Source organism: Pteronotus mesoamericanus, unplaced genomic scaffold (genome assembly GCF_021234165.1).
Source record: "Pteronotus mesoamericanus isolate MK-2021 breed Mesoamerican mustached bat unplaced genomic scaffold, CSHL_Meso_final scaffold_125, whole genome shotgun sequence".
Lineage (NCBI taxonomy): Eukaryota > Metazoa > Chordata > Mammalia > Chiroptera > Mormoopidae > Pteronotus > Pteronotus mesoamericanus.
In genome coordinates this window covers 4612038-4636640 of record NW_026555304.1, presented here as the reverse complement: position 1 = coordinate 4636640, position 24603 = coordinate 4612038, and the positions used below count along the sequence as shown (strand labels likewise).

The 24603-nt window shown below is 38.2% G+C and overlaps 1 protein-coding gene across 1 annotated transcript in view; it reads right to left on the bottom strand.

The window, feature by feature from the left end:
• Nucleotides 1-24603, bottom strand: part of SPTLC1 (serine palmitoyltransferase long chain base subunit 1) — a 73650-nt gene that overhangs the window by 3553 nt on the left and 45494 nt on the right. The window contains exons 7-13 of the mRNA XM_054588031.1: nt 20266-20395; nt 17563-17652; nt 13309-13416; nt 11278-11373; nt 10392-10488; nt 8955-9009; nt 2222-2339 (exon numbers count right to left, since the gene is read on the bottom strand). Coding sequence (XP_054444006.1) covers nt 2222-2339; nt 8955-9009; nt 10392-10488; nt 11278-11373; nt 13309-13416; nt 17563-17652; nt 20266-20395 — 694 coding nt within the window. The remainder of the gene's footprint in view (nt 1-2221; nt 2340-8954; nt 9010-10391; nt 10489-11277; nt 11374-13308; nt 13417-17562; nt 17653-20265; nt 20396-24603) is intronic.

Here is a 24603-nt window from a genome sequence, read left to right as displayed (position 1 = left end):
CTGTGGAAGCTGCCAGGCAGTGAGGCCAGGCATCCTGGTGCTGTGTCTGCATCCTGGAGGTGCGTCCACAAAAGCTCACTCCTCCCCAAGACATAGGCATTTTCTCTAGCCCTGGCTAGTCGAGGAACATTATAAACCTTCACTCAGAGGGTACGAAATGTGTTTTGTCAAGCAACTCAACAAAATGACAAAACCTCTCAGTTCTACAAAGCTTAGACATGAGTTGCAGTTCCGTGATTCTATTTGCCTCAAATACTGAAAAAGAAGAGCAGAGAGTGCACAGAAGACTTTGAAGATGGAAACTGTGACAACGCACAGAAATGCTAAGAGCTTCCTTCTTCCTTCCCATAATGCAATTTCCAGACAGGGTTCTGTCCCCTCCCCATAGGACCTGTGCTCTTCTCATTCAGCTCTCGAGGTGATTTCCTGAACACAACCCACACTGAGCTGGGGCCTGCAGACAAGATTTGGGGATCTGTGAATTGTCCAATGACATTCACGCTCTTTTTCTGTTATAAGGACACTCTATGTAAGTGCATACTATTAATATTGAATAATCTCTCTCACATGCCCTCTTCTGCACAAAGTGGTAGTGAGACCTAAACTGTTGCTGTCTAGTAAGCAAAGTACAGAGGTGGATTTAACAAGGATCTGACACCCCGACATTTAGAAAGGCCCATATCCTGCACATAAATATGTGCAGAGGACAATGTGAACTCCAACAGAGGACACAAAGCTTCAGGGGCCTGCCCTGCAGTAGTCACATCTGTCACACCACCAGGCCATCTAGGAAACAATCTCACTGTCACCGAAAGGCAATGTGATTAAACTGTCTTCCTGGCTTGTCCCTTCAGCTCATGTTTCATTTATAAACTTCAGTACCACATTTGCCTAAGAACTCTAATCTCAAGGACGATGTACTACCTTTTGTCTGTATACATTTAAGTAGCATTACAAAGAAAACACCAAGGCAGTGAATATGGTTGGTGGGATGTTCGTCCCTTAAAAGAGCCAGTCCTTTTTCACATGTACCTGAGGGGACATCTGTGACATTTCCTTACTCAGCAAGGTGAGAGTCACTCCAGCCCAATCATTTATAATCTGACATGTTTCCTACATTAGGAATTTCACATTTTGGGTTTGGTAATATTTTGGTTTTTTAAAAGGACTGACTCTAGAAGGCCACAAACTGTATGGAGATGTCCAGGAACCAGGAATAGGTGGTTCACACATCGCTGGAGATACAGGACACCCAAAACAAGCTGGGAAGCTAGAGGCTGGCTTCACACTGTGGTCCCCATACCAAGCACTCTCATGACTGTAGGTGAGGACTTGACCTCCATGAGCCACAGCCAGGCAAAGGCACACAAAAGAATTACCCTGCCGCCGAGCAGTGGGGACTCAAAGAGGAACCTCCAGAAAAAAATGTCATCAGGAACAAGCAGGTCAAGGAAGCAGAGTGCAGCCTGTTTTCATCCTCAAATACATATGAGATGTATTTCAGATTTAAGTACAAGGTATGAACACTCACGGAGCTGCAGGGCCACTGGACATTTTATAGAAGGAAGAGGAGCAGTACAGAGGAAAATGAGGAGGGATGACTGCAGGAAACACAGCCTTGCTGAGCCGAAAAGGGCAAGCGGTCTTCCCCAGTGAGCATTTCTTGGCTAAGAACTGAGTTATAATTAGTAATACATTGACTTTCCAATAAAGATATTGAAATCAACCTCCCAAATTAGGCATGGTTGCAAAGTGGTCTTCCTTCCTTCCTTTTGGTTACAAGATTATTGTAGCCTGTTTCTGAGCTATGTTGGAAGTTCACCCTGACAGGTAGCTATCTGGTGTTGTGTGTGGTCACTACACAATGCTGTCCCCACCTACATGTAAGAAAGCCTGGCTTTGCACGTGGTAAGTAAAAGGGCTTTCTGGAAGGTTATTCAGAGTAGAAGCACAGTGTATTTTATATTTTAATAAAACATAGCACAGAACACACCACCTTCAATGTGAGTTGAAAACAGACCCATTGGGATAAACTGTTCCTGTCAGAGATGTGCTACAGACTCAATTGGGCATTAGAACAATTCCATGAGAGGGGTGACCAGGAAGTTCCATTATACCCCTCCCTGAGGCAAAGAGAGCGTTCTTAAAAATGACATAAAAAATTGCTTGGGTTCAGGGGAGGAGTGGTAAAGGAGAATCACTTGAATAACTGCATACTTACTTGATTTACAATTTCCTGAAGTAGTTTCACATCATTTTCTCGTGACCCAGTGCTCTCTTGCAGCTGCAGGTGAAAAGCTGGAGACAGTGCCTCCCCAACCACTTTTAACCCAGAAATGCTGGGGAAGGGAGAACATACATATAGCTCAGCTCCCTTCCAGGCTCAGGTACCTCCACACAGAGAATTTTATAGTCTGCATTAATGAATGTTAACAGAAACCTGTGACTTTTACAGGAAACCACCCTGTGGTGGGATTCCAATTCAGACAAAAATAAAATGCATGCTCTGAGCACCGTTCCCAGTTCAGGACCCCCCATGCTGTTTATGTGAGCAGAGCTGGGAGGAAGGTGCCCATCCGGTGGACACCTCTGGATCACATGTCATAGAAAGCACAGGAATCACCTCCAGTCTCCCCCCAAATCTGCAGGCCCTGCTACCTCACCTACCTGGGCTCGGGAGGCCCCTCCTCCTATGGCTCCCTGCAGACCATCAGTCCCTAGGCCTTCGCCTTCTTGTTTCCTCTCCCCATCTGCTCTCTCTTTTCCTCCCACTGCTGGCACCAGACATACCTGGTCTCAGCCCCAGTGTCACTCCCCGGGGCCTCCCTTATCACCCACTCTAGGGAAGGGCCTGTGCCATCATTTTCTGTACTTGCTCTTTTTGTTTCTTTAATTTCATGGACTGATTACAACTGTTTCCTTGCTTACTATCTAAGTCTTTGGTCTGTATCTTGTCTTATAAATCATACGAATAATCATATGAATTATACGAATAATACAAATTATACGAATAATAAATCATACGAATAATACGAACATTGAAAATGTTGTAATTCGACTACCAGCAATGTGTTTAGATTGAAAAGTCCCCTTCTTATTTGTATGTTTAATTTTAAATTTTACTGAATATATTTTCTTCTTTCTTAGGATTAACAGCACAGAAATCTACTGCATCTCAGGGAGAAAGATATTTAAGGATGTTTGACCTATGCCCTAGAACACAAATGGTAATACATATTTATTGAAATTAGGCTAAACATTTTGGATTTTTCATTTAGCTTGTTTCACCTGGAAAGATCTGTTCTTTCCTCAAAATAAAATGAGCACAGAAAGCGCATGGGAGCATACCTGATTCCTCACATAAAATTAGGGCTCCACAAGCTTTTACTGAATGTCTACCACATGCCAAGTAGCATGGGAGGTGCTGGAAGCAAACATCACCTGGCTTTCAAACCACCCTTGCACATTATTAAATTGTGTCTCCCTTCTTTCTTTTAAAAATTTTTTAATTTATTTGTTTTTTAGAGAGAAGGGAATGGAAGGAGAAAGGAAGGACGAGAAACAGCAATGTGAGAATCATAGATCGGTTTGCCTCTCGCATGTACCCCAACTGTGCCCTGATCAGGATGGAACTGAGACGTGGGCATGTACCTGACAGATATTGAACCTGCGACCCTTTGCTTTGTGGGACAACGCCCAACCAACTGAGCCACACTGGTCAGGGTGCTCCCCCTTTCTTTAAATGTATACGTCCTTTTATGATCTCTGAGTAAATCACACTGTGAATTTGAATCACGGAATCTTAGAAATAGGGCTTCTGGAATGTGGGAGAATCTCCTAGATTAGTTTTCTTTACTTATCTAGGAGCAAAACAATATGTTTTTTTAAAACCCATATCCTATTTGAACTTTGAATGTGCTAATTCTTTTTAATGTACCAATTGTTTTTAGGCCACGTACTCTCAGGGGAGAATTTTAAAAAATTGCTTTTCAAAGAGCATTTCATATGAATTAAATGGCCTGGATTTTTCTTCACACATAAAAGGCACCTATGGCCCAATTGAGCTTGTGCTTCGATCAAATGGGCTCATTTCACACAGTGGGTAAGGCAGGCTGGTGAGTGAAGGAAGGAAACAAAATGCCCTTTCTCTGGCTGTCATGACTGAATGTCAGATGAAAGTGTAATTAAAACCAAATGGACACAGAATCATAGCTTGAGTTCAGAGACTCAAAAGCTATGTTTTAGGGCCTATTATACTTCTAAAAAAAATTCTGTATAACATGTATTATTCAAATAGGTAAATAATAAATAAGCACTGGGCCAGGTCCCAGGCATAGAGCAATCAACAGTTCAGAGGTGACCTCCATCATGTGCTTACGGTCAGGGAGGAAGCTGGACACAAATAACTATCTGCTAGAATTTAGGAACTCCTCAAGTTTCCAGCAAGGAATCAGACTAGCACAGGAGGCTGACTTCTCCCAAATGCAACCTCAGAGATGAGAGAAAAAAAATCTCTGATTAGAAGAGACTAAAAAAAAATTACTTAGAAGTAAACATCAAAGACACTGCCTTTGATATTATTTTTCTTTAAGATATTTATTGGAAAATAAGAAATAAAACCAATAACCAAAATATAAGAAGCTAAAAAAAGAGTAAGAACAAATTCATCAAATAAGTAGAAAAATAAGAAATAAATAAAGAAAATATGATTAAAAAACAAAATTAAATTCAAAAAGGAGCTTGGCAAAATTAAAGGGCTGGGCGTCTTGCCCAGTTCTGAAGAGACAATGATCAAGCCTGATCACATACAAGGGCTCCATAAAGCAGAAAGTGTGAAAAACCGCTCAATCATTGATCAAGGAAGGCTACTAGAATGCTGATTTGTAGATTACATAAGGTTGGTATAAAAAAGATTATATGACCATTTAAATGATAAGTACGGATATAAAAATTCAAATTAAAATACAAGCTAACTGCATCTAATAGTGTAGAAAATTGTATTGTAATCAAGTAGGAGTTTAGTCAGAAATGCAAGGATGGCTTAACATCAGAAAATACACCAATGCAATTCAGCATGAGACAAATCTATAATTTAAAAAAGTCTCCAAATCTAGGAGTCATCTGACTCAGGCCACCCACCCAAAACCTATCATATGATGTTTTACACTTAATGAACACTTTTATATTGGGAATGAGAAAAGGATGTCTGCTATTACTGCCACCGTTCAATAGAGTATTAGAGACCCAGGCCAATGTAATAAAAGAAGAAAAAGAACTACTAAGATGTTTAAGAATTAAGAAGAGAAAAATATTATTGCGGATAACAGGATTTCTATGTACATCATCTTAACAGAATGAAACAAATGACTAGAATTAATAAGATCTTAGACTGCTGAATGTAAGATCAGTTTATAGAAAACAGTAACATTTTTATAAATGAGCAGTAAGTAGAAAATATTAGAGAGAAGAAAACCCCATTCATACTAGGAACAGCATCTACAGAATACCTACAAATTACCCTTAAAGGTCTCATAGAGATACAGTATCTTAGGGAAAACATTTAAATTGCCCTGATAGTAACAGGTTCAGGAGAAACCAGGAAGGGAGGGATCAGACATAGTTACATAACTGTTTTGAGGAGTTCTGCTGTTAAGAGGAACAGAGAAATGGGATGGTGGCTGGAGGAATAAATGGACACACAGGAAAATTCAAATAAGTGAACACAAATCCCCACCACACTAATCAGAAAATTAAATGCAATTACAATTAAAATTCTAGTAAAATTTTTGGTGGAACTTGTACTCCAAAACCTATACAGTGATTGGGCTCACTTTGGCAGCACATGTACCACAGCTTATGCAGTGATAAAAACAGAGATAGTAATAAAAACAGTCTGAGGACTGAGCAAATAACCAACGAAGGGGAAAAGAGCTGAAAAACAGAATCAGGTATGTAAGTAGGAAACTGGTATATGACAGAGACCAACCAGTGAGGAAAGGGTGTGATGTATGGATATTTAGAAACTGACTACACTAGGATTAATATAAATGAGACCTCCCTCTCTTGACCCCATTTATTCCTCCAGCCACTATTCCATTTCTCTCTTCCTTGTTAACAGCAAAACTCAAAACAGTTATATAACTGTGTCCAACCCCTCCCCTTCCTGGTTTCTCCTGAACCTGCTTCTATCAGGCTTTTTGCACCCACTGCTCCCCTGCAACTGCTCATCAAATACAACAGCCTCCACATTTTGAAACCAAAGGAACCCGCTCTCAGTGCTCTTATCTGATCTATCAGCAGCAGCACGGGACACACGGACCTACTTAACACACTTTTGGCACTAGAGTCTTCTGCTTTGCCTCTTCCTCACTCTTTCTCAGTCTTGTTGGCTGGTCCCTGACCTCTTCATATTGAAATGTTTGAAATACTATTTATATGCAATTGATCCCCAAATTTATCTCCACCTCAGTCCTCTCCCTTAAACTTCAAATTGTATATCCAACTGCTACATTCTCCTGGACGTGTGATGGCATTTCAGGCTTAACATATCCAACACTGAACTTCCACAACAAACAAACTTCCCCAAAGAGTTCTAACCACTTCACTTACTAGCAACTCTGTATAGTTACTCAGACAAGACAAAAATTAAGATCAAGCTTGAGTCTTCTTTCTCACCCCCTGAATGTGACCTTCTGGCAATACCACCTTCAAAGTATATCCAAAACCCACTGCTACTATGAAGGTCGAAGTCACCTTCATCTTATACATGCAGCACCTCACAATCTCCTCACTGGTCTCCCTGCCTCTGTACTTGCCACCGTGTATATTACGCATTTTTTCAAACAGCGTAAGAGTAATTTTGCTAAGAGGTAAGTTAAGTCATGTCGTGCCATGCTTGCCCAGAACCAGGCCACGACTTCCTACTTGAGCCAGGTTCTTGTCATGTCCTTCAAGGCATGCCCTGGCCCGTTCTCCTCTCTTGCCAACTGGCATCCTTGATGTTTTGTTTCCTGTTTCTTCTAAATATCTAGATACCTGTGTGATATGCTCCCACACTTGCCTTATTGTGTGTTTGGTATGAGGTGCCTGCTGGATCCTCTTAAATAGAGATACTAAGCAAGCCTCTGGATGTGAGACCTGGAACCCTACAGAGTGGGATACACTGGCGACACAAGTTTGTGAGTTGTCCACATAAAGGTGGCATGATCTGAAGATCCAGGGGTGGAAGAATGCAATTCTCCAAGAAGGTAATAGAGAAAAGGGCCATGGACTAAGCCCTGAAGAGCAGGGTGCTAAAAGAAAGGCTTCAAAGGAGACCAAAATGAAGCAATTAAAAAAGGTAGAAGAAAACCACAGTGTGGAGTAAGAGAATCCATAGAGAGAGAGAGCTGCAAGGACAGTGATCAATTGTGCTGAAGGCTAAAAAGGTAAGTGAGATGAGCTCTGAATACTGTTGGATTTAGCAACAAGGCCATTACTGGTGACCTCCACAGGAACAGTCTGGGTGAAGTGTAAGAGCAGATGCAGGTTCAGGAGTTTCAAGTGTAAATGAAAGCTAAGGATGTGGAGAAAGCACTAACAATTATAGGAAAGATGAGCTACAAGGAGAAGCAGAGCACAGGCTAGTGCTCGAGATAAAGGCTGGGTCAGGGAAAGAAATGTATAGGCAAAATGTACCTGAACGCTAATCACATGACTTAGGAAAGAGAAAGACTGAAGACAAAGAAGAGGGACAACAAAGGCAACCGGTCTTTAGAAAGAAGAGCTGTGATGGCTGGAGGAACATTTCTTTGGCTGTAACGCAAGACCAGATAGGTTCAGACAACCATTAAGTGTACAAGTGTGCTGGGAAAAATAAGGGAGTTCCCAAGTGACAGCATGAGGCATGGTTGTCAGCTAAATGTAGATGGAGTGAGACACTGGGTTAAGGATACTGGAAAGATGAAAAGGCATGAAAGGGCTGGGAAAAATGGAGGACTGGACTTACAAAATAAACACCTTAACAGTGCAAGACAGAATGAAGAGTATCTGTTCTTGAATTTACAGTGACTCCAATGTGCTGCCCTGTGTTGGTATTAATATTTCATCAACCAATGTAACTGGAACCAATATAAATAATATCTCTCCACTATAAATCATGCAAGAACTTTTGTAACTATTAGGTAGACACACCCAGAACTTTAATTATTTCTGCCCCTACTTTATCGGGAACAGCTGTGATCTGCTCATTTTTCAACTGTTCTTGTCTTTTAGAAAAGTTTCTAGTTTCCATATCTGGCAATAGAGAGCTTTCATCACCAAAACGGCATGTTTCACCTTAAAAAGGCAGAAAGAAACACCCTGGGCAATGTGAGATCATTTTCTGTAAGACCAGAAATCTGCCTGAAAATGGCACCAAACTCTATTTTTTCCTCAACTCTAGAGGAATCTTAAAGTACTCTTGTGTTGTTAAAATAAATAAACCACTCATAAGGTTCTCTTCAATTTCACTTGTTTCTTTTTTCTTATACTAACTTTAAATAAAGCTTAGTAATTTTCTAAAAAGGAATATGGATAGTATAAACACACTGTGATCTAATTACATAGCATATATTATATCCTTTTATTTGTATGTATATGGAGATATTCTCCAATGTTTATGCTGGTTATTTCTGGTAGTAGATGTTGAGTTGTTATTTTTATCTTGTATACTGCTATAATATTTTATTAATGAGCTTGTATCATTTTTAGAAAAACAATCATGATTCTTTAAAATAATGACACAGTGGATGCTCTGATTTTATACACACAAACTTGAGTGAACTGAGTTTCTGATTTCTTAGTTGCAATTGTCACACTGACCCAAGCCTATCAAATGTATCCAAAACCAAAGAGATGACATTCAACATTTTTCATTAATTGTTTAAATGAGGTGTAGATGAACATTAAGTTGCCTGAAACATAAAAAATCTTACCCTTGTAAAGCTTTATGAATTCGTTTGCACTTTTCTTTCAACACTGCAAAAATACCTGAGTGAAAAAAAAAATACAGCCAATAGTACGGTTGACCCTTGAACAATGCTCAGGTTAGGGGCACTGACCCTCTCTTCATGAACTGCTGAAAATCCACATATAACTTGACTTCTCAGAAATTAAGCTGTCCCTTGGTATTTGTGGAAATACCAACATATGCAGATGTTCAAGTCACCTATATAAAATGACACAGATCAATGTACACAGTCAGCCCTCAGCCTCCTCGAACTTCTAACCACAGACTGAAAACAGTTGAGGTGTTTACTGAAAAAAATCGCATACAAGTTGGCCTGTGGAGTTCAAACCTGTGTTGCCCAAGGGTCAACTATATATTTGGAAACTTTGATATTACTAATCTAAAAATATTTTAAAGAGCCAGTTCAATTTCATCAGTTTAAAATGTTACAAATCCTTCTACATACCAGTAAAACACAGAGGGCTAAAAATTCCTCTGGAGGTCCAAGCTTTCATCCTTGGCTCATACTGATACGTTTTCACCCCACTTTCAGTAAAAATCTAGGATGACATTTTCTATAGCAAAACAATGACTACTGTTATTATCAAAATTCTATTATATAACCTAAGAATAAAAGGGTACAACTATATTTTGTTACTTCTGGACCCTAAACAACTTTGTAAAAAATAGAGACTGTATGTAATAAAGTAATGTTTCTGATCTTTCCCTTAATATTTTCCCTTTCCTCAAGGAAAACTCAAAAACTAAAATATCTAAGCAGGAGATGGGAGGGCCAAGCCATCTGCTGAGCAGGCATATGAATCTGCACAGAAAAACACTCACATTTCCCGATTCTCTGAGTTAAAAACAAAGTTGAAAATTTAGAAATTTAGAAGATTTAAAATTCAGAGATACCAGGTAATGCCTATTTTTCAAATTTTGTTTTAAGCTCTGGTGAGGAGGCATGGTCATAACCAAAGCCAAATTTGAAATTTAGTCGACTTTGCCAATTCAGTAAGCTTTAATGGTTGGTAAACTATATACCAACTGATAATTCAAAGGCTGAAGGAGAAACTAGACAATAGTTATAAAATTATATATAACAAAAATTAGTAGCACACTTTAGCTAATTTCTCCAAAAATGATAAACCAAAGGACAACTGGCCCTTTCTCCTCTCGGCATCTCTACCCACCAAGGGAACCAGCACTTTGGCTCTAGATCCAGAAACAGGAGAGAGGCTCCACACCCACCGCTGATGCAGGAACAACTGCTTCACTGTTCTTCCTATAATACCTAGTAATGAAATTCAGAGCCAGAGCTGTCTGATAAATCATTTCCTCTAGCTAATTCCTCCAAAAAGTACACCAGTACTATGGCTAACACAGCTTGCAAAGTCGGATATCCTAGGTCTGAAGGTTATACCTGGATTCTCTTCCATGATGTTGAGGGCCTCGATCGCGGCAGCAGCTAATAGGGGAGGTAACGAAGCTGAAAAGCAGTATCCCTGGCCAGAAAGTCTCTGAGAAGAAACAAACAAATTAAAAATATAAATACATTTCTTTCTTTTTTTTTGGCTAAAAAATCTAAAGGGACCAAATTTCTGCTATCACCTACCTAATAGTATATATAAATAGTGAGGTAGTAAAATCCAAGCATATCAAATAAGATTTTTTTTTAAAAGGGAGGAATTTCGCCTTGACCAGATGGCTCAGTTGGTTGGAGCGTCATACCATACACCAAAAGGTTGTGGGTTCGATTCCTGGTCAGAGTGCATACTAGGTGGCAGGTTCTATCCCTGGTCAGGGTGCATATGGGAGGTAACCGTTCAACTTTCGTCACATCAATGTTTCTCTTTCTCTCTCCCTTCTGCTCTCTAAATCAATAAACATATCCTTCGGTGAGAATTAAAAAAAAAAATTAAAAGGGAAATAATTTCTAAATGTAAGTATTTTGAGTGATTCTTTTAAATAAAATTGATGATTAGGCTCTGGCTGGGTAGCTCAGTTGGTTACAGCATTGTCCTGATACGCCAAGGTTGTGAGTTCGATCCATGCTCAGGGCACACAACAATAAGCAACCAATGAATGCATAAATACGTGGAACAACAAATGGATGTTTCTCTCTCTTTCTCTCTCTCTCTCTCTCTCTCTCACCCCACCCCCTTCCTTTCTCCAAAATCATTCAATAAAAAAAATTCTTTAGAATTGTGTGATTGTGAATGAAATTTTGTTAATTATAAGTTACATTTTGAGATGACAAATGGAGCAATGAGTTTCAGCCACTGCTTTTGTTTTTAAAAAGAACCTACCTGATGGTCAATTACAAAAGACCTGCCACAGCAGAAACCCCCAATAGAAGCAAGCGAATTCTCCATGTTGGCGCTAATAAGATCAATATCATCGATCTGCCAAAAAAGACAGAGGGTGTCAATTATTCCTCAGTTAAAAACAAACCAATGTCAAGTCTAGAGACAAAATTTCTGCACTAATCATGTCAACATCTGGGTTCCACAATTTATGTGAAAACAGAGGATAAACCACACAAAATCTGTTGTTAAAAGGACTGATATTTCAAAGCCTGCTTTTTTCCCATTTCATCATGTACTAACAATTTATACACAATGGGGAAGAGAGATAAATTTGAAGAATATGAAACCCAAAGCTGTTTGATACTAAAAATATTCAGAGGTACAAAATAAAATCATATCCTGGCCTTCTGCACAAAAAGTAATTGAGGTAAATAAAAACTTTAGTTTTAAATATTTTGTGTTCCTACATTCCATTTACCTTTCATCTTTTCAAAAATGAAATCATACATGGTAATTGATTCTTTGACCAAACTGGACGAATTGGGCAGTGGGTGAACCTAATGTACCCCGTGGGCTTCTGAGTTCTATCTTCTCAACAACTTAAGTGTTCCTTTGATCCTCACCTTCTGCTCCAGCCTCCAGTTCTTTTTGTTTTTAAAAAGAACCTACCAAGTTTCGTTCTGGCTACATAGCAACTATTCAATAATTACTCACCAATGCCCATGATAACAACTAATCAGATCACATCTGTTGTTTTCTTAGGTGTTCCACAGATCCAATAAGAAAATCTATATCCTCTCATTTTTTTTTAACCCTTTTATTATAAAAAATTTTAAACATAAACGAAAGTAGAATAGAAGAAAGTATCATTATCGCCCAGATTCATTTAGCAACTCATGACAATCTCATTCCATTTATAGCCCCCAGTACCCATATCATTTCTTTGGAGTAAATCTCAGACTTCATATGGTTTCATCTATCAATATTTCAGTGTACATTTCTCAAAGATATGGACTCTCTCAAAAATATAATCACAAAAGTATTATCATACCCCCAAAATGAAAAATTTCTTAATATCAAAAATTCAGTGTTTAAATATTTGTCTCATTAAGCTTTTTTAAAAACAGTATTTATTTGACTCAGGATCCAAGTAAGACTCAAATAATCTGTACTCTTACTCAACCCCTGATGTTAGATAGTGCTTTTTTCCCTTCTTTAAAATTTTCATGCCTTAAAATTTGCTTGAATTACATTTCCATTTTATCTTTGATTCTTTAGTGCATGTAACTGTCAAAAGTTGGTTTGTCTTTGAAGAGCATATGTCAATCTAAGTTCTCTAATCTAAGGTGACTCTATGCTTTATAGTTGAACTTGATAACACAGGTTGCAAAACTTTCATGCACAAGATTTGGAGAAAAGCTTTATTCCACTTGACTATACACACACAGTACAGGATGAAGACGGGTTCTGCAGATAGGCTGACTAGCTCCTCTCTGAGGCTCCAGGAGCACAAGCCACTAAGACTAGGGGCAGCTGGGGCTCACTTTCTTTAGCAAAAGAAAACATGACAAACTGAGTTTAGTTGTCTGGGAGTTTGAAGGGCTTTGCTGAATCTGTACCAGTGGTGATTCTGACACACACACACACACACACACACACACACACGTATATGTTTATGTGTCAGAACTGTAAATACTAAAAGAACATCTTTTCACTGCTATCACAGATATTTTCTAAAGGACTATTTAGGGAATTCTTACTGTTCCTAAAGAAGAGATACTGAAAGCCTGGGTCCAATGCTACATAGAACACGAATTCTATAATGAGCCACTCTGAGTCAACAGTTCTGAGGGAAGACAGGCCAACCCGTTTGGCTGAATATCGCCTCTGTGGGCTTATGAAGTGACAGATACCAGAGTGGCATGGCCCTGCACATCCATGAGGAGCACTGTCTGTACCCATGAACCTGCTCAGCAGGATGGAACGGCATACTTCCTATATGAGAGAATGTTCCAAAAAAGGAGAACTTACATTGATTCCAAAATGTTCAGTGACTCCTCGGCCATGCTCCCCCAGGACTCCAAACGAAAGGCTTTCTTCCAGAAAGATCCTGGCTTTGTATTTGTATTTTAAATTAACCTAAGTGTTAATAAAACATAACTTTACAATTCTGATGATTAGTGACAGCAAACAGAATATTCCGGGAACAAATATTAACCTTAAATGGAAAGGACGAAATGGCATGTACAGTTGCTCCTCAGTACAAGCAGATTCTTATCTGTGAATCTACTCACTTCCTGAAATTTATCTGTAACCGCTGAATCAATATTCAGGGCACAAGGGCAGAGCAGTGAAAACTCTGAGTCACCTGACCTGCATGTTCCAGCTGAGCTAACAGGAGACAGCTTCAGCTCATACTTTAAAGTGTCTATCACCTGTCTATTCTCATACCTGTCTATTGCCACATTTTTTCCGTTTTTAAATTTTTGTTGGTGTCTTGTTTAAAATGATCTCAAGCATAGTGCTTAAGTACTGTCTGGTGTTCCTAAGTGTGAGAAGGCTGTGATGTGCCTCACAGAAAACATGTGTGTTAGATAAGCTTTGTTGAGGCAGGAGTTACAGCGCTTTTGGCTGTGATTTCAATGTGGATGAATCAGTATCAATTAAAGAAGGTGTCTTTAAACAGAAACACATAAAATGAGGTCATGTACTGAATGACTGATGAAAATGTTGTGACTAGAGGCTTGCAGAAAACTAACTCTGTTTGCTCAGGAGCAACAGTTCAGAATTCTGTAATTCAGTATTTGATCTATGTTTATAAAACATAAGTACCATGAATAACGAAAATCGATGGCACTTTAGATGCTCTAAAATGTTCAACCTAACTCAATAATACACAGAGCACAATGCCAATTTTTAAAGTAAGTGGTAAGACATCATGAATATAGACACGTAATCTATCTGTTAAATACTGGTTTGATCACACAAAAACTCCTGGGAAATGCAGAAAACGTTTTCACTGTATGTTTTCCCCTCTACTTTTTCAGGTTTATAAGAAAGTTCTTTCCCATTAAAGAAAGGTTCAGATGCATGTTTTTCTAAGTATTTCATGTTATTTATATTGTTGTTTATATACTGGGAAGTTGAACATACGCATGATTGTGTATAGGTTTTGCCCCCTAAGGTTTAAGTACCCCATGTGATACGTATGTGATCGGTTTCACAACTGTATTAAAATATCAACCTCTAAATTTTATACATATAAGAAGTTGACCTTTCAAATATTCCCATGACTCATGTATCTTTTCTTGTGGCAGCATACTTTAAATTACTAAAGATTTAATTTTAAGATTTTTTTTCTCCCACAGAAACTATAGAAATAATGCATAAAATGTTTCAGGTGATTTGATGTCCCATATCACAAGTCTCAGATAATTTATTTTTTAATCATTAAGATTTTATTGGCTAATCTTGCTAATCATTATCAAACTGGAGGAGGCACAGAGCTTTTTGCTGGATTTTAATTAAAAATGAATAAACTCATTTAAGGAGATTCACATCTTTCAACACTTGCTCTTTTCCATCCATTAATATGAATGGGATAGTTTCTAAAAATCATGTTTTCAAATGTATCTAATAATATTATGACAGAACTGGTACATAAATAGATCAGTGAAAGAAAAGAGGAATCACACAGTCAAACCTTATTTTGTATCCTGTAATCTTTCCACACTCTATACTTCTATACACTGGATCTGTCCCTATACTTCAAGGGTTCTGTTTCATTGTTTGGTGGTATACTTGCCCATCAGTACTGTCCTGTTGTTGTATCCCTATAAAATGCAGTTCTACCATCTTTTCACCCACTACCTCATTTTTCTATCAGTCTTTGACACTCATGAAGACAAGGAGGAAAAAAAAAACCAACCAAATACATCTCTTTTATTGATATTTAGGATGTATCTATATTTTCTCAAAACACAGTGAAAAACTTTAAAAATAAGATATAAAACTTATTTTAGATCCTTATTCGATTGATGGACTCATAGATTCAAATTTCAGTGGTCAAACGCAAGGGTGGTTCAACAGAGGAGAAGCAACCAATATAATACATCATATTAACAGAATGGCACAACCACGGTGGAAGACAGTATGGCAATTCCTCAGTAAGTTAAATGTAAAACTACCATATGATCTAGCAATTAAACTGCTAGATATATATACAGAAAAGCTGAAAACAGGGACTCAAACAAACTCATACACAAATGTCCATAACAGGACTATTCACAGTAACCAAAAGGTGGAAACAACCCAAATATTCATAAGCAGATAAACAAAATGTAATCTTACTTAGCATTAAAAGGGAATAAAATACTGATCCATGCTATAAGCTGAGAGAACTAGGAAAACTTTAAGCTGAGTGAAGCCAGACACAAAAGGTCATGTATTGCAGTAGTCTCTCCTTAGCTTTAGTTCACATTCTGTGGTTTCACTTCCCACAGTAAAATTTGGTCTGAGTATGTTAATTGGAAAATCCCAGATATAAACAACTCAGTAAACAATTCATAAGCTTTAAACTGCATGCCCTTTTGAGTAGTGTGATGAAATAGCACACTCTTCCGTCTGTTCTGCCCAGGACGTGAACCATCCTTTGTCCAGTGTATCAATGCAATATACAAACACTTAGTAGCCATCTTGGTTATCTTGGAGTACTTTGGAGTACTGTCAAGGTACTCCAAGTGACTGTGCTCAAGTAACCCATATTTTACTTAGTAGTGACCCCAAAGTGCAAGAATGATGATGTAGGCAATTTAGATATGCCAGAGAGATGCCATTAAGTACTTCCTTTAAATCAAAAGGTGAAAGTTCTTGAGTTAGGGAAAAAAATCATGCTGAGGTTGCTTAGATCTATGGTAAGAACGAATCTTCTATATGTGAAACTGTGAAGGAAAAAGAAATTCATGCTGTTCTGCTGTTGTACCTCAAACTACAAAAGTTATGGTCACAGTGCGTAAGTACACAGTTAAGATGGAAAAGACATTAAATTTTGTGAATAGAAGATACGAACAGAAAATGCATTCCAGCTGATGGCAACATGTTGCGCCAGAAAGCACTGAGCCTATATGAAGACTTCAGCAAGGGGCCCCCTGAAACAAAGGACCACATTCATGTAACTTTTATTACAATACATTGCTATAAAGGGTTCTATTATTATTGGTAATCTTTCACTGTGCCTAACTTACAAATTAATCTTTATTTTTATGTATATATTTATAGGAAAAACATGGTATAATATAGGGTTTGATACTATCTACACTTTCAGGCACCCACTGGGGGTCTTGGAATGTGTTTCCCATGGATAAGGAGGGACTACTGTATGTGATACCTATCAGGATGATTCCATTTATGGAGCTATCCAGAACAGGTAAATCCATATAGAGAGAAAGCAGACTAAGGGAGAGGTGGTTGTTCAGGACTAAGAGAGAGGCAAAATGCAGAGTGACTGCTTATTGGGTACAGGGGTCTTCTTTGGAGTGATGAAAAGGTTTTAGAACTAGATGGTTGATAGTTGTACAACACTGTGCATATACGAAATGCCACTAAACTGTATACTTTAAAGTAGCTAATTTTGTTATGTAAATTTCACATGAATTTTTTAAAAAATTCAAGTCATGGTTTCTAAAAAGAGTATGCTGCTTTTCTCTGTTAAAAAGCTAAGTTTTACAAAATACACAATGTATAATTTTATTTATATTTAAAAGATTTTATTTATTTATTTTTAGAGAGTGGAAGGGTAGGAAAAAGAGAAACAACAATATATTGTTGCCTCGCACACGCTCCCTATACTGGGAACCTGGCCCACAACCCAGGCATGTGTCCTGACTGGGAATCAAACCAGCGACCCTTTGATTTGCAGGCCGGCACTCAATTCACTGAGCCACACCAGCCAGGGCTATTTATATGAAAATCTACAAAAGCAAAACTATAGGAACAAAAAAGTAGATCAATGGTGGCCTTGGGCCAGATTTGGGGGTATTGACTACAAAGGGGCACAAAGCAACCTTTTCTCAATGAAGATGGTTTTAAAAAGTTGAATCTTGATTATTCTTTAAAGACCAGAGTAGGCATTTAATGTTAATCGACTTCTCTGGTATGATTAGAATGTGCTTATGATACCTATTGTGCAAAGCAATGTAGACGATATACATTAAAACTGGTCATAAACAAAAGGCAAACTGCCAAATAGTTCGAATACTAAAATAATAAATAATCGTGATTGCTTACCAATTCTGGAAGAGGACAAATAGTTCCAGTATTCATATACAACCCTTCAACTACAATGAAACGTCGAGTTACACGAGCCTTGCGAGGGTTCTTTAAAAGAAAAAAAAAACCCAGATATTTTAAATTTTAGTAACTCCAAATATAAAATCTGTTATAAGATTTATCCATCAAAATAAATAACTAGATAGTATGGATGAATTTCAAGCCCAGGCTTGAGATCATGCTATTATGAGAGGAAGTATTGTGCTTTCTCCTCCCAGACATGTTTTTCAGTTCATACAATCAACTAGGAGATCTTACACACACACACAGAGCTCGCTCACACACAAAAACAAGGTTTGAGGACACGGGGTGTCCTGCCTCTCCCTGCCTTTTAAAATGAAGTGTTTCATTTAGGATTTTAAAATATTTAATGTAAAACTCTTGAGCAATGGAAAAGTACAAAAAGAATTTAGCAAATTAGCTTGTCACACCACACATGGATAACTTCTGTCCTTCTTGTAAAAAAAAAAATCTTTAAAAATTACTTTGTTCAAATCAGGATTTTACTGCAATAGTTTTAGGAACTGATTTTAAAAATATTATGAGCATTTCCATATTATTTAAAACATGATTTCAGGGGGGAAATTAATATTCCACTTTGTGGGTTTACCACAAATTAACAATTCTCTCAATGTTGGACTTGCGTTGTTTCTCATTTTGCTTTTTTATATTGTATTATAAATATCCTTCAATCTTTGACATCACTTTTGATTACCTCCTAAAGACAGCACTCCAGATACAAGTCTGAAGGGTATGGATATTTAAGAATACTGGAATATATTTACCCACTTACACTCTAGAAAGGCTGTTTCAATCGAAACTTCCCAAAATTACAGGAAGGCCCTCTTTCTCATCACACATTTCAGTGTTGACACTGATTAATACTATTAGTTCCCTAATTGGATAGGCAAAAACTCCTAGCCTAATTTCTCCAATTGTTAGTGAAGCCACACTATTTTTCACTTGCTCAGTTATTTTATTTCTTACTATAAAATGCTGTTTTTTATCTGTCCTTTAGTTTTAGAAGAACATGGGACAAGGGAACCCTGTAGAAAAAGGAACGAGAAACATCTTGAGAAATTAAAAACAAAAAGTTGATCCAAAACCTGAACTAAACTGCAACATTTTATTTCACTTTCAGAGGAAAGGTAAGTATCTAAGTAGAAAATATTAAAAAATTTAACATTTATATTTATGTGAAAATAAAACAGAAAAAAATTATTTTTAAAATCCAAAATGTAGAGTTACTTAGAAAGCCTACTCTTGTTAGGACAATGTAGTATAAATTAATTAGTAAAAAAGTAAAAACAGAAATAAATTTCAAGATAATTTTATTTAAAATGGAAATAAATTTCAAGATAATTTTATTTCTTGTTACGTATTTTAAAAGTTCCATGAATAATAAATCCGGTAAAACACATACACACACAACAAACTTGAATATCACGTTTTCCAAATTTTTACAGTACTAACTTGACAAAATAAACTGTACAGCAGACTGGCCATTGGTAATACTGCCCAAAGCAGTGTTCTGGTGTCATTCTATTATTATGTCAGTATAAGGGACATCTTTTTACAATATGTAGGAAAAAAGTCATCAATGGGACAGTTTCAATTTTAAGACTTTCCCAAACTGTGTAACTATAAACACAGGCCTGTTGCACATCTAGCATTAAATAGTGAGAGTCTATGTATATCCATCACAGATGAAAATTCATCACGGAATGTATATATTCATTAAGAGCTGCTCTTAGGGTGTCACCTGAACAAAGATAACAAAATCCTATAGGAATAATGCAAATTATTTGGAAAAAAACAAAAATGAGCACAAACTTAAGGAATGTGATGATTGTTTTTATCAGTTCTTCTAATAATGAATGAGCTGTACTGGAAAAGCTTGCCTGAAAGTGGTATTGAGATGAAGGCTGTGGTCACCAGCTTCCTAGGTCACAATCGTTGCTGCAGAAGCACAGGCCAGAATGACCTTTTTCATCCATGTCATCACAAGAAAACAGATGATAACTCTAACAGTGATGCTCTGAACACATTTCCTTTGCTACACTCCAATTGAACATGGAGGAATGAGTGCCATTCCCCAAGAGGAAGAAAAAGCGTAAATTGGCTGCACAACAGCAGGAAACCAAGTCTGGGGTGTTGTTCATAGGCAGCAGCCACTTAGAGCTGCAGCACGAAGGTGGGGTGGGGAGAAAAGAGTGCAACTTTATTCATAAATTCATAAATTAAGACCTGCTGTTACTGTTTCTTCCAGTTAATTATGACATGATTTATTCTGATATAAACTGACCTATTTTGGATTCAATAGGTACAGCTCATTAACATGCTAATGAGTTCTGGTGCTATTCTGCACAGTTGAAAGTATACATCGCCTTTCCCGAAAGTGCAGGCTGTTTTCCTCTCTCCTTTTAAGAAAGCTGTCTGATTACCTTCCTCCAAATTTGCCACATATAGCTATGGCAGTGATGAGGCAATTTACAATCAGGCTTGGCTCTATAATATGAAGTACATCTAATAAGCAGGAACGTCCTTAATATCCAAATGTGATCCGCAGGCAAGTTTTCAGGACAAATTACCATTTCATATATAATTTAGCTGGTTAGAAAGCACAAAAGAACTACATAATTTTCTTCAAAAGAATCATACCTTTTGATCTTCGATCTCTTGTTCTTTTAGCAGTCGCTCCAGGTCAGCCATATCATTATGCTCAAATAACTTAATGTCACTACGTGATGCCTGTAATCCTTTCTGAATAGCAAAGCAGGCAGCTCTATCTCTGTAAGGCAGAGAGAACAACCAAATTGGGGTTTAATAGGCCTTGTCAACATTCTTAAAAAGGAATGCTTGCTTTAGAAGGATTACCAGCATACACTTGTTAATGTGAACATGACAAATAAATAAAACATGTCTAAACATTTATTTAATTAAAGAGCTTATTTATTTATTTTTAGAGAGAAAGGGAGGGAGAAAGAGAGGGAGAGAAACATCAATGTGTGATCAGTTGCCTCTCGCACACTCCCAACTGATGGATCTGGCCCACAACCCAGGCATGTGCCCTGACTGGGAATCAAACTGGCAACCTTTCAGTTCGCAGACCAGAACTCAATCCACTGAGCCACACCAGCCAGGGCTAAACATTTATATGTCATTGTTTACACTTCTCTCTGCAAGTTTTTTTTTTTCACAAAATTACCATATTGATTCTATTCTAAGAAGCACTCTCTTGCCATATTTTCACCTCTCAAAAGTCAGCACACATTTACTATGGATGGCATCTTAGTTTACTCACAGTAATTTTCTCTTTCTCAGAAAGAGAAACACTGAGCATTTCACCATCCCTGGCATCTCTGATTTGAAGGTCACACTCCACTGCTGTTATACTTGGCCATGAGAAGCAATACTGAACAGTTGACTCTATCTGTATGACACAGGGCAGAACTCTGAATCTTGTAGATTAAACTTCCACGAGATCCTCTAAACTTGGTTAATTAGGAGGAAATACGAGGTATGTCTAGAGAAAGTCCAACCATTGATAATATAACAAGAACAGTTTGTGTGACATTGATGTTACCTGGCAGTCAAGGAGAGTAGACTTGAATGCACGTGTGTGAACAATGACAACTTCACTGTATTAGTCAGTGGGGGCAGTAGATGCTGTTGAGTGAGTATGTGTACTGTGTGGCCATCACATTCAAAATGACTGAGCGAGTAGAGCAATGAATCTGCAGCAAATTTTGCATTAAACTTCAACAGTCCTCCAAAGAAATTATTTAGATGACTCAGAAGGTTGCAGCTATGGGCAACTGGTGATTGGTAGCTTAATTTCACAACAACATGCCCACTCATGCAATACATCTCACGCAGAGTTTTCTGATGAAACATCAAATCACCCAGATGACGTAACCCCTCTATAGCCCAGATTTGGTGCCCTGCAAATTCTGGCCTTTCCCAAAACTAAAATCACCTTTGAAAGGGAAGAGATGGCAGACCGTTGATGAGATTCAGGAAAATAGGGCAGCTGATGGTAATTGGGAGAACTGTGTGAGGTCCCAACATGCCTACTATGAAGGGGACTGAGATGTCATTGTCTTATATACAATGTTTCTTGTATTTTCTTCAATAAATGCCTTTATTTTTCATAATGTATGGCTGGATACTTTCTGGACAAACCTCGTATTTTTAAATTAGGTTGTATTATCTACAAGTATATGTAAGACTTCTATTTCTGGGAAGATGGAGTAGACATCCCTATCTTTATTACTAGGTATAATCAAAACCCCTGGATTTCACATATAAAATAAATGCAAGAAGACTGAAATGTGTAGAGAAAAGTCAGACCAGCTAGGGACCTAAGAAATTACATGAAATCAATTTCCTGGATTTTCCAGACTTAGAGCTGATAAAGTTGGCCACCTTTAAATGCCACAGACACAGACAAAAAAGCTCTAACAGAAGCCTCTGCTCTGTAGCCAAAAGGGCAGCCCAGCAACAATAATGGATTGACTGCAGCCACACCATGAAAAAACCTGGGGCCACCCCCTCTGTACCAGCAAAGGCTAATAAGGGGCCTACACTCTGACACTTGTGAGGCTATAAACCCAGGATGGTGTCAGATAAGAGATGAGACTTTTATCTGCACCTGACAATAATATATGGCCCAAATTGTGGTGTCAGTGAGACCATGCGGAAAGCTCTGTACTTCTACCCACCCTGTAGTTAAGGGTACCCTCCCATTCTCGGTGTGCTCTGTATCAGAGGAGGCTAAGAGGAGAGCAGGAGGGAGAAAAAACACCCCCACCTCGGTGCCAACAGAGGCTGAGTGGGGACCTCCACCTGGCAGTAATGAGGCAGCAGTGCCTCCATACAGCTGTTGGAAGAGTGTCAGGGAAAGGCAATTAAAATAGTAGGTTGAAATAATGCACAAACTACAACAGCATAACATGAAAAAGTCCAGATTTCAATGAACTATTACATTTCATATCAAGAACCATAAGATTAAATATACTAAAAAGAAAACAACCAACAAATATTAAAACTCAGGTGAAAACGATGTCAGGACTTCTGACAATTTTAGAGCAGTCATGATAAAAATGTTTCTTCAAAAAATTGAAAACAGAACTATCACATGATCCAGCAATTCCACTTCTGGGTATTTATCCAAAGAAAATGAAAACAATAATTCAAAAAACAAATGTGTCCCTGTTCACTGTAGCATTATTTACAGTACCCTAGATATGGAAGCAACATAGGTGCCCACTTACAGTCAAGTTGATGAAGAAGTTGTGGTATGTACACACAATAGAATATTACTTGGCTATAAAAAAAGAATGTAATCTTGCCAGTTGCAATAATATGTATGGACCTAGAGGGTATTATGCTCAGGGAAGTTAAGTCAGACAGAAAAAGACAAATACCTTGTACCATGTAATTTCACTTACATGTGGAACTAAAAAAAGAAACAAAACAAAAACAAAAAAAACCCCCAAACAATTAAAAGCAGAAACAGACTCATACACAGAGGAAACAAACTAGTGGTTACCAGAGTGGGGAGGCATTCAGGGGCTGGATAAAATAGGTGAAGGGGATTAAGAGGTACAAATTTCCAATTATAAAAATTCAAAAGAGTCATGGGGTGTGATATACAGCACAGGGAAAAGAGCAGTAATATTGTAATAACTTTGTAGGATCATAGTAATTAGACTTATGTGGGAATCATTTCAAATGTATACATTAAGTATCAAGTCATCATAATGTGCATATGAAACGAATAGACTATTGTATGTCAATTATATACCAATAAAAAAGGTTTCCAATGGGAGACTCCTGGTCAAGATGGAGGCAGATGCAGACACACTTGGCCTCCTCATGCAATCACAGAGCAAATTACAACTATATCTCAAAACAAACAACAGCCAGAACTGTCAGAAACTTGAGCTGTATGAAAGTCCAACAACCAAGCCACATTCATCCAGATGTAGGAGGGGTGGAGTCACAGAGTTGGGTAGAGAGGCACAGATACACAGTATGGCACGGAGAGGTGATAGTGGCAGAATGGGTGGTCCCCGCACTCACATGTGGTAGATAAAAATCAGGAAGGATACGCTGGGAGTGAGTGATCCCAGCCCCAGGCCAGACCACACAGCCCAGGGTTCCAGTGCTAGAAAGACAGATCTCCATAACTTTTGGCTATAAAAACCTTGGGAGTTGGGGCAGCGTTAGAAACTGTTGGATTTTTAGGAGAGTCCATTTAAAGGTCATGCATGGACATAGAACACATGTAAACTCACCCACCCACCCACCCACTGAGATGCACCACCAGGGCAACAGCTGGAAGGGTGTTGGTCACATACGAGAAATGGGTGAAGTGACTGGAAATGGGTCAAGACCTGGGCGAACCTCAGGAACCAGGCAGCTGCATTTTCCCTTCTCTGAGCCCTCCCCCAACACAGAGCCACGAAGTGGAGAAGCAGGTTGACCACCTGGGCAATTACTTAAGGCTCCGCACCACACAATTTACAGGTGCCTTTTCTAAGACAGGGAGTAAGAGCAGCTCTACCTAATACATAGAAACAAACACAGTGATGCTGTCAAAATGAGGAGACAAACAAATATGGCCAAAATGAAAGAACAGAACAAATCCCCCGAAAAAGAACTAAATGAGGCAGAGATAACCAAAATATTAGATGCAGAGTTCAAAATGCTAGTGATCAGGATTCTCAAAGAACTCATTAAGTATGGCAAAAATATAAGGGAAGAAATGAAGGTTACACTAAGTGAAATGAAAAATATGCAGGGAACCAAGAGTGGAGAATATGAAGTCAAGAATCAAATCAACAATTTGGAACACAAAGAAGGAAAAGCTTTCAATCAGAACAGCAGGAAGAAAAAAGAATTAAAAACAACAACAACAACAACAATAGTCTTAGGAACATCTGGATCAACTTTAAATGTACTAACATCCAAATTATAGGGGTGCCAGAAGAA